Source organism: Poecile atricapillus, chromosome W (genome assembly GCF_030490865.1).
Source record: "Poecile atricapillus isolate bPoeAtr1 chromosome W, bPoeAtr1.hap1, whole genome shotgun sequence".
Taxonomy (NCBI): domain Eukaryota; kingdom Metazoa; phylum Chordata; class Aves; order Passeriformes; family Paridae; genus Poecile; species Poecile atricapillus.
This window is the reverse complement of record NC_081288.1, coordinates 52,836,367-52,847,408: the sequence shown is the minus strand read 5'-3', so window position 1 is coordinate 52,847,408 and position 11,042 is coordinate 52,836,367. Positions and strand designations below refer to the sequence as shown.

The 11,042-nt window shown below is 41.8% G+C and overlaps 1 protein-coding gene across 1 annotated transcript; it reads right to left on the bottom strand.

The window, feature by feature from the left end:
• Positions 1 to 914: 914 nt before the first annotated feature.
• On the bottom strand, positions 915 to 4,427 carry LOC131592413 (U6 snRNA-associated Sm-like protein LSm8). Its single transcript, XM_058863907.1, has 4 exons — positions 4,307 to 4,427; positions 3,434 to 3,474; positions 2,769 to 2,896; positions 915 to 1,170 (listed from the first exon to the last, which is right to left on the bottom strand). Exons 1-4 carry the CDS (start codon positions 4,335 to 4,337, stop codon positions 1,080 to 1,082), a joined length of 291 nt encoding a protein of 96 aa, XP_058719890.1. The 5' UTR covers positions 4,338 to 4,427; the 3' UTR covers positions 915 to 1,079.
• Positions 4,428 to 11,042: the final 6,615 nt, after the last annotated feature.

Here is an 11,042-nt window from a genome sequence, read left to right as displayed (position 1 = left end):
ATATGCACATTAAAATTCCTTTTTTGTTTGCTTTGACAGCACATCTATATACAGGGGAAAAATACTGGACCTCTGGGACACTGGAGAGTAACAGAAACAGCTTTGTTCAAGAGTACTGATTTCATGGTGATGTGGCCTCAAACACACTATACTGCACAGAGCTTGTCCCACTTAGCTTGGCTGTGGCTGGTGTGTAAGAGGTCTTTATGTGATCATTGTTACATGGGATCCTTATATTCAATATTACAGCAAATTTCTTTCAAAATAAATACTTTACCTACCTAAAGTACTTCTGTGTCTTCTAAACTATATTTTAAGACAACAGTTACACATTACCAAACAAACAATCTGTTTCTGTAGATCTTACCCTAACTCTGAACAATATGACAGCTGCTGAAAAGGTGAAGATAGAGAACGAGTTGGTCTGGAATTTAATGGGCTTCAAACAAATGTGTGCCTTTGGGTTTTTTGTTCCTGCTCAAAAGTCTGTTTCTCCAATTTGTCTGCAAGGATTAAGGCATTACAAACTCCTGCACCACCAGTAGTCTTGGGCAACAACAAAGTCTGACACCATAAAAAAAAAAAAAGTATTATGTGCATAAGTCATTAATTTGACTGTGAAAGCTTTTAACATTCTTCCTTTCTACACTACACACATACACAAAAAGATTTACAAAGAGGAGTTTTCTACTTAGAGCCACAACTACATTTAGAGATGGTTAAACTGACTTACACATCTACCTTCAAATAATCCTGGGTTAACATGTAAAACATTAGTTTACCTTTAGGAATGAGATCTTATTTTAAGAACAAGATGTATATATATACAGTATCAGGACCATCACTGATACTGATTCCATTTCCCAGTGAAATTATGCAGCGTGAAATCCCAAAAGAAATTCAATGAAAGTATCTTTAGCAAAATGTAGAAACTTTAATTTACATGCAAAACTACAACATATTCATAGTAAAAAAATGGTGACTAAACAAATTAAACATGATTTTTAAAAGCTGTCCACATTGCTAAATAGGTCTGTACAACCAAAGATTTACAAAGTCCCTGTGCATTTTTTATCTTTTCAGTGCACAACTGAGTTTAAAGGTTCTGCTCGAATATTTCCCAAGTCAAGAGCTGAATCTGTCTCTTCATCAATTTCACCAATCACAGCACTGAAAAAAAAAAAAAAATCAGGTTATTTGTTGTTGAAATCAAATCACACAGTTCTAAAACAGAAGCTGAATTTTATCTTCTAACAACCCTTACTTGCTGTTGAACTATACCCATTTCTTCTGATGGATGCTGTTTATTCCATGAAAGCTTCTAGTGATGCACACTGGAATGCTCCAAGCACTTTATACCATGACTGTTTCTTTCCTTTTATTTTTCAAGCTTCCCTATTTCTTAAGAGCCCCTATTTTGAAGTTCTGTTACTTAGCTATTGATTCTTTTTACTTCTCTCTATAAGGATGCTGAATTTCAGCATCTTGAAGAGTTGCATGAACACAGAATTATTACTTGTAATAAATGTTTGAGTTTGTTAAGATTGCAAAAAATTATATTTCATAGAAGTATATTTTGAATATATTTGAGTAATGTGGCTGTATGATTATGTCTTTCATCATACATTTCAACTGTATGATGAAACAGTGAAGTAGTAAACAATTATTTGCTCTTTTATACACATTTTTATTATCTGAATGAAAACCTACTGGTAGAGTGGCATGAATAGTCCCACCTTTGTACATGTGTCAAATTACTTTTTCTTAAAAGTTTAAGTTGAAAATGATGAAAGTATTCAGAATGATCCACTTTCTCAATGAGGTTAGATAAATGCACCAAGATATCAATTTAAGCATTGTCATTTTGTTGTACAGAAGTATCCATTAGAAGATGAAAATTCTTATCTAGGCTCATGTGTTGGTCACTACAACATACTCTTTTTCCAGCTGTGATAAAAAAATGATCTTACTTCTGCCATCAGTTTCAGAATGCTGCTGCAATAGTAATCTTCCTAGCTGGCCCACTTACCAGGCCTTCTTTCCACTTCTCTTGTAACCCTCCCATGGGTTTGGCATACCAGTTACTTTTCTCTGCACTCAATGAGCTTCCACCCTCATTTTGTAAGGGAATTTTACATCAAATACCAACTCATACATTTGACATGTCACTACATTGGCTTCAACACTTGCTACACTGTCAAGTCAGAACCTTCAAGGATTTTCCAGATTATAAAGTGCTCTCTGTGAACATCTACTCTAAAAAAACTCCAAAAAATTGTTGGAAGTCAACTTTGTGTACCAGATTGCTGACTTCTTGCACACAAGTTCTATCCCATTTTTTAGTGATTATCTCTTCCTTCGTCATCTCTCAGCCTGTCCTTGTAGCTCCAGCCATCAGATCATCTTCAATCTGAACATTACAATGTAATCACTTCTGTAAAAGTGTAGATGTTTGCTATTTAATACAGAATCACAGTAATTTGTTCGGAAAGACCTGCAAGATCAAGTCCAACCATTAACCTAACACTGCCAAGTCCACCACTAAACCATGTCCCTAAGTATCACTTCTACACATCTTTTTAGTACCTTCAGGGATGGTGAGTCAGCTTTGACAATACTTTCAGTGCTACCCACAAAGATGCAAGGTGTCTGAGGCTATCAAGATTTATACAGATTATGGATATATAAATATACATACACACAAACACATGTGCATACACACACAAAGGTTGTATGAAAAGATTTAAACAAGACCATGCTATACTTACACATTATCACCTCTTACAATGTATAAGCCCAGCACTACTTGCTCAACTCCTTGTGAAGAACTGAACACTCGTTCATGGCTTTCATCCAAAATCAAGTTTATGGTCTGATCAAAACCTTTGAGTGTTCCCTGAAAAAAACAGAGAAAAAGCCCTTAAAATTTTTCCTCTTTGCTGTCTTTTCCTCTTAAACAGAGTGGCAAAATAAAGCTACTAGAGATGTTCTATTCAGATTTTATTCTTTGGCTTAAACAAAACAGCTAAAGAATTAAACTTTAAAAGCAATAACCAATTTAAGAAAAGCACACATATTACTGTGTGTTCATGCTAAAAGACACAATAAATTTAAGCATTAAAAAAGTAAATTTTTCATTTTATCAATGATGTTCCTCTAGACAACTCTACACTGGTTTTTTGTATGGATGTTTCCAGAAATTAAATACATTATTAAATAAAATAAAGAACAGAAAAATTGGATTCTTGTGGTCAACAATACTAAAACCATTCCTATCAAGAAATTTTAAGCGCTATCTCTTTGAAGGAGATTACCTTGTGTTTACTAGATTATTTAAAGAAATAAATCAAAAACAACAAGATTTTGTGGCACTTAAGGCATGATGGAAAGTCTTCAAGGGAGAAAATAAAATGTTAAAAAACATAAATCTTACCACAATCATTCTTCCATCAGAAGTAATTACTGCAACAGTACCTGATATTTCATTAAGGAAATTTTATTTTCATATCTGAAATAAAACCATTAACATTTTCTGAAATGTTAATATGTAATACAGGTTTTATGAGCCATTCAGAGTCTAGAAAGCCTATCTGGACTTTTTTTAAAGCAGCACCGTTGACAATATAGTATTTTTCATTAACATCTCATTGAAAGTTCCTCTTCCCCAACCATGGGCAGTTGTACACAAACATGAAAAGCCTTAAAAAGAGAATAAAGATTTGAGCTCACCTCTCTTCCCATTACTAACTGCACTGCCTCAAAAACTGAAACGACAGTTTCATACACACTGCAAGTCCTTAAAAAACAGGTCTGCAGTGGTGATCTCGAGGCTACCATTCTGCATCCCTTTTTTCGGAAGATCTGATTATGCCAATTCATATATTGATCGTATATTCGTCATCTTGACTAATTCTGGGTTATTATCTTACTGTTTGTGAATAAACAAGAAGCACAAAAGAAAATTAGCACCAAAAGCGTTGCAAGAACCCCAATTCACTTCCCAAGTGATGCGAAGCTGCTATCTAAACGTATGTTAGCAGCCCTTTAAGGGAGCAGGCGCAGAGCGAATCTCGCTCATCACGGGCAAAGCTCAGCTCGGCAGCACTGGATGCTGTAGGGCACCCTGTTCTCCAGGTAACCTCCGGCCTGCCAGCCCAATCTCCTGTGAGAAGAAACCTACACCGCCAACGGGGACGGGCCCAAGTACCAGAACCGCGCTGCCCCGACCAGGCCCACCGTGAGGGCCCCGCTCATGAGGGGAGGCCGGTGCCGCCGCCCCCGTGCCGCGAGTCCCGGCCGAGGATACGGTTGATGTAGTTCTCCAGCGCGGAGGTCATGGCGGCCGAGTCTCACCGCGGGGCGCCGCCACGTCCGGCGCGCGCCGCTGACGTAACGGCCGGCGCGCGGGCGCACAGCTCGGGGCCGGGGCCGGGCTGCGAGCGCGGGGAACGCGCATGCGCTGGGGGCAGGCAGCGGCAAGGAGGTGCGAGAGGGCCGTACCAAGGAGCGATTGGCGCGAGCCCCGCGGGGGGACTGTGGCGCCCCCTCCGCGGCACATGGCACCGCCCGCAGGGACGCCCGGGGGGCGCGGCCGGAAGGCGGGAAGGTTCATTCCCGGCAGCCAAGGTTCGGGCATCGGGGTCCTGCTGCCTCGTGTAGCGTTTCTTTTCTTGGTGGCAGCAGGCCAGGAGCTGGGGTCAAGGGGTTATTGTCCACGTGGAGACCAGTGACTAGTGGTATCCCTCCAGGGACTAGTACTGGGGCCAACACTGGCGACATGGACAGTGGGATTGAGTTCACTCTCATCAAATTGCTGATGACACCAAGCTGTGTGGTACCATCGACACGATGGAGGGAAAGGATACCATCCAGAGGGATATGGATAGGCCTGAGAGATGATCCCATGTGAATCTCATGAAGTTCAACAAGGCCAAGTGCAAGGTCCTATACCTGAGTTAGGGCAATCCCAGACACACCTACAGGCTGAGTGGAGAGGTGATTGAGAGCATCCCTATGGAGAAACACTTGGGGGTAATGGTTGATGAAAACTCAACATGACCCAGCAGTGTGCACTTGCAGCCCAGAATGCCAACCATACATATCCTGGGCTGCATCAAAAGCAGTGTGGGCAGCAGGTCGAGAGAATTGCTTGTCCCCCTCTCCTCTTGTGAGACCCTACCTGTGTCACAGGCTCTCCCAGCAGAAGGAAGACATGGAACTGTTGGAGCAAGTCCAGAGGAGGGTCATGAAGTTGATAGGAGGTCTGGAGCACCTTCCTTATGAAGACAGGGTGACAGTTGGGAATGTTTAGTCTGGAGAAGAGAAGGGTGCATGGAGACCTCATAGCACCCTTCCAGTATCCAAAGGGGATCTGCAGGGAAGCCAGAGAGGGACCCTTTTTGAGGAACTGTAGTGACAGGACAATGGGTAATGGGTACAACCTGAAAGAGAGGAAATTTAAGCTAGATATTAGGAAGAAATTATTCACTGTGAGGGTGGTGAGATACTGGAATAGGTTCCCCAGAGAGGCTGTGGGTACCCCAGCTGTGGCAGTGTTCGAGGTCAGGTTGGGTAAGGCCTTGAGCAGCCTGGTCTAGTGGAAGGTGTCCTTACCTATTGCAGGAAAGGTTGGGATTAGATGCTCTTTAGGATCTCTCCCAACCTGTAAATTCATATGAGCCTTGCTAGTATGGGAGCCAGGTAATGCTCCCTTGGTTTCCTGTGGGCTGCCAGTGTGAGGGTGGCAGGAAGGAGGCCTGAGTGCTGCCCTTCCACACAGGCACCAAGTCCCACACAGCTGCTTGCTCATTTCCCAGTCAGTGGGATAGGGGAAGGAATTGGAAGGATGAAAGCTTGGAAAAACATGGGTTAAGATAAAGACAGTTTAATAGGGAAAGCAAAAGCTTTGTACACAAGCAAAGTAAAACAAGGAATTAAGTCACTCCTTCCTCAGCCATCGCCAGGAAAGCAGAGCCCCATTACCTGTAATGGTGACTTGCAAAATCAAATGCCATCACTCCAAACATCCTCCCTTTCTCCTTCCCCCCGCTTTATGTACAGAGCATGATGTCATATGGTACAGAAAATACCTTTGGTCAGTTTGGGTCACCTGTCCCAGCTGTGTCTCCTCCCAGCCTCCATGTTTAGATCATCACTGTCAGTACTAGTTCAACTTACTTTTATTGCAGGAAAAGAGACAAGTTGGCAAGAGGTCCAAACTAGGGCTTGGTGTCCAGCCCGTGGTTTAATTCCTGCAGGGAATACAGTTTCTGGAAAGGAGAATGCTATTGCTTATTCTCCTAGCATGCCAATTGTCTTCTTGCACACTATAGCAATGTCAGCCACAGGGAAAGCAAAATTAAATTTTTTAAGGCAAATTAGACAGGAAAAAAGAAAAGGTGTTCCCTGGCACCTCTGAAGGTACCTACACCAAAGTAGTCTCTGAAGAATTTGTCTAATGGCTCAGCCTTTATCAGAAACATGACAAGAGATGTCAGAGAACAAAATACTTTTGGAATTGGGCATTACATAATTCTCATCCTCTTAAGCTTTTATTATAAGAAGCTTAACATCTGCCACTAATGGTTACACCAGGACTGGAATAATTATTCTATATTTCATGTAAGAGGCTAAAGAGTTGTGGTTTGGGGTTTTTTTTGGGGGGGCGGGTGTTAACATTTTCCTTTTCATACTCTTCTTTCTCTCAGTAAAGAGACATTCTCGAAGGCCAAGAACAGGAGATCACTGGGATACAAGGATGTTGGATGAAATCTTAAAATACTTGCAGGACATTGCCACAATACTTGATGCCAAAGATCTCTGATCCATCTGTTTATATTAAGTGCATCCCTGAAAACTGGAGAAGGGCTTTTTAAATTTTATTATTATTATTTTATGAAGGAGGATTTAAACCCAAAAGAGTAAGGCCAGACTCCTGAAGTCTAGTGCCCAGGCTTTGCCAAACCAGGTGCTTAAAAACAGTTAACACCCTCAGTATAAAGGAACTCTGGAAAAGAGAATTCCTGGCTTCGTCTGTTATTAGGCTCTTCCTGAAGGCAGGCAGCTCGGCCCTTCTCACAGCCCTGAGGTTCAGTCTTTGTGTTTGAAGCCGCCACCCCTCTTTCTCTTTTCTTGCAAACCACCGCCACAGACAGAGGAAATGGAGAAGTAATTTAAACCCGTATTTATTTTTTTTTTGAGGTGGGGGGTGGTGGAGGGAATATGTTGCCTGCCCCTCCCCTTCAGGAGGAAGGATTGGCAGGCTAAATCACAACCAGGGGGCACAATTTTCACTTCTGTGGGAGTTGTGCCCCATGCGGAAAGCGCACGGATCCACGGGGGAAGGTGGCCAGCAGGGGGCGCGCCTCGCCCGCAGCCCGTGCGCTGAGGGGAGCCGAGCGAGGGGAGGCCCTGCGCCTCTGGCTTCGCCGTCTTAGGCCTCAGCGAGTCGCCTTGGCGTCCTTCACACAGAAAAATAGTTTTCTACCGGAGATGCGTTTCCCACTAAAGATGCCCGTGTTTCTCCAGTGCTTACAAAGCGAGGCTACTGTGACTAACTCAGACACGGGCATTTCTAAGGTTCGCACCTGAGTTAGACCAGATGCATTTTGTTTCTGGTGACCTCATAACTCTGGCAACATTTGGGATCAGAAAACTGTAGCTAGCAACCCTTGGCCCGTTCCTTCCCTTCAGGTGCTGCAGAGCTGCCCTTGGGGACATGCTAAGTAATAATAATGCCCATTAAGCTCTCAGTTGCAGAAACAAAGACCCTTTTAAAAAGTTTCCTTTTCTATTCCATTGTTCAGATATTGCTTACTTGCTAAATGCATTTTCTCCTGTAATTAAAATCAGTTTATTTCTGCAATTAATTCTCCATACGTTAAGGCTGCTGTGGCAAATGATTGCTCTGTGTTATGCTTTCTGCAGAGTATGTGACCAACTAATAATGTCCTGTAGTGTCTGCAGATTTTCCGGCTTCGTTAAAGTTAGCCAGGGCAGGAAGGAAACCCTGCAATGGTAGTTGGAAGGTGTGTGTGTGTGTCCTGGTTTAGGGCAAATTTGGGAAAAAACCTCCAATGGGGCTCCCCCCGGGAAGCAAACCCATGTGGGCCTTTTCTCTCACCCCCCAACCGGTTCGGGAAGAGATTTCTCTGAGAGAAGTGGAAAAAATCTGTTTATTTCACAGGCACAGCACTACCCAGCACAGAAATGAATGATATCAAATTACAAAACCTCTCGCCCTTCAGAAGAGATGACAAACTTCAGAGGGTCTCTTTCCTGTGGGTGTTCGCTCTGTTATCAGTCCCTTCGTCGCTGGAAAATGCCGCTGCCCAGGCTGCGCTCCTGGTAGTTCACGGGTGCAAGCTCCCGGTGCTCCCCCGAGTCCCCAGTCCAGAGCAGGTTCGATTCGTTTCAGAAAAGGGAAGGAAAACAGTCCAGGAAGACCTCTCTGCTCCGGCTAGTTGGAAAGCCAAGGCGATCTGTCTCTTGTTGTCTGTCTGTGCTGTAGTCAAAACTCCCGATGCGGAGGGGGAGCAAGTACAGCCTCTGATAACAGACTCGGTGCTTCTTTTCCACTCACTTTTACTCTTAGATGAAATTTTAAGAATACAAAAGCTGTATCTGGGTTAGGTGGACGAATGGGGATACAATTTAACAACATAATCAACCCAGGACAGTGTGCAAGCAGTTGTGTGCAAAATTGTTTTCTAGGCCAAGGCTGGTAGAATGGCTGACTAAATGCTTTGTTGCTAGTCACTGTATATTGCTCATCAGTTTTGTATCTCCTAAACCATGCTAGCTGCTGGTGGCTGTGCTGTCCTTAGTTACTCAGAAGTAGCCAGGTTTTATAGACGCAGCCATATTGAAGGGTGAAATGGCTTTGTGATGCTCTCAAGAGAAGAGGTGCCTGACTGCTATTGCTTTGCCATGGCATGTCAAGCCATGTCCGTCAGATCAGATCAAGAAAGGTGAAAGACTTACTCCTCCAGCTTCCTTGGAAGCTGAAAATCTAGTATCATCGCCTGATAACTGTTGGAACAGGAGCTTTAAAGAATTTAATATAACAAAACTCCCCAAATAAATAACATCTGTCAGCCTGCTCAACAAGAATTACATCCCTTGGTTGCTGCTCAAGAATAAAACAGCACCTGAGGTAGGGAATACTGGAGTGGTACATACAGAAGAAGAAGAATCAGGCAGGCAGTATGTACTCCACAAGAAAAGTAAGCATCCCCAAATCCCACACATTTAATTTGCTAATCCAATATCCTTTCTAATACTTTCTGGGACTAAAAATTTTAAATCTGTCTGATTCTTACCTACATGCCCAGAATATCACTTCACTGAAAGAGCTTAGCCCTTTAGCTTGTCTTTAGTTTATACACACCCAAGCTGGCTAAACATGATTGATTATGTGTTCAGGAAAAATAGAAACATCCCTTGACCTCTGCTTTATTCCTCTAAATCTGTAGAGACTTTAGGGCCCATTATCAGCAATGCAAGGACATAGATTTTTTTTTTTCTGTGAGCTGGAGAAAAGTAGCAAGATCTCACTCATCTCATGCATGACTAGCTGCAGTCTAAGCTGAGATGTATATTATTGTATAAAATGACAGGGATTTGCAATGAAACAACTGGAAAATATCATAGAAACTTAGCAGTCTGAAAAAGGTTGGTAGACTGTGAATGTTTTACAATGCATTAGAAATAAATCTGTAGCATGAGGTCTCAAAGTACTTTTCATTTATCTTTAGAAATTCATTAACAAACACCTGATCTAAATTTTGTTATGATAGCAACTGCTGCTATGGGAAACATTAAATTTATTTTTTTTCTTGAAGTTCTCCTTTATATGAGAAAGTGCATATTGTCTCCAGGAATTTTTGCTAAAATATGCTAAAAACCATAGCAATCTTAATGAGAATATCCCTACTTAGTGTGTTAGCATAAAAATAATTTTGGATGTTTCTGTTGGCAGGAAAACAAACTCTTCCATTTTCCTTCTTTTTTTTTTACTGAAGAAATTGATAACAGCTGTAGAAGTTCAGTACCATTATCCTCTTAACTAATAATTTTAGGGGATATTATGAACTATTGGTAGGAAAAATGCCTTTGCTAATGGGTCATGTACCTACTACAAAATAAAAGAACAAATGGATTCTTGTTTTCAGTTGCTCTAAGCAGAGCATAAAGACAATTCTGTTGAAAATAGAATAAATAATAAGCTTCAAGTAACTGACATTTACTAATACATCATAGAATTATTTTTACAGTCACAGCTGAAATTGCATTTGCTAAATTGCTTTCATGAAGCAGGCTTTTCCTTCTGTTAGATTCCCTACTTCTCAAAGTATAATTAATCTTCCTGTAAAAGCACTGATCCTAATCTTTAGTCTGTGTTAAGATGACTAGATCTTCCAGTTTTAATTATAAAGTTCTTTATCCTAATACTCTGCAGGGATGCCCATTTGACCCCATTCCACCTCTTGTTTCATACGCTCTGTGGCACATAATCACCATGTAAAAGGAACAGCACATGGTCAGAGGGCTCTGTTCAGAGGTGACTTACATGTTGCCTGCTGCCAGATATAATGTAGATTGCACTAAAAAAATCAATATATTTCTGCTTTGTAATTTATATTTTTTGAAGTAGGTTATCTATTGTACCACAGAGCAGTCTTCTGGCACCAGGACCTTTAAACCAATTATGGAAGTGGAGAAAAACTATACTGCAGATTTTGTCCTGCCCAGAAGCGGTGTTGGAATCCTTGTTGGAAATGTCAGTGAAAAATGATCAACAGGAGAAGATAAATAGGACTACCTGATTTCCTTTAATAGGCACTTTGTTTTTTCTGATAAAAGGCATAAGACCAAAGGGCAGCAGGAGGCTGTTTTTCTTATCAGTAGGATATGCTGTGAAAAGCAAGACTTGAAGCACAAGGAACAGAATTGCACCAGCAGAATGAAGAGAGGTGACACACGAGAATGGCAGATGCTATTCTTTCTTCAGGGCGTTGAAGCAGGCTGTCTGTTGTGTCATT

What these genes read in the sequence shown, in the direction of transcription:
- LOC131592413 (XM_058863907.1), bottom strand. Translation starts at nt 4,337, where the DNA reads ATGACCTCCGCGCTGGAGAACTACATCAACC. An exon ending in GCTGGAGAACTACATCAACC is followed by an intron (nt 3,475 to 4,306) that starts GTATCCTCGGCC and finishes ATGAAATATCAG; the next exon opens with GTACTGTTGCAGTAATTACT. An exon ending in ATTGTAAGAGGTGATAATGT is followed by an intron (nt 1,171 to 2,768) that starts GTAAGTATAGCA and finishes TTTTTTTTTCAG; the next exon opens with TGCTGTGATTGGTGAAATTG.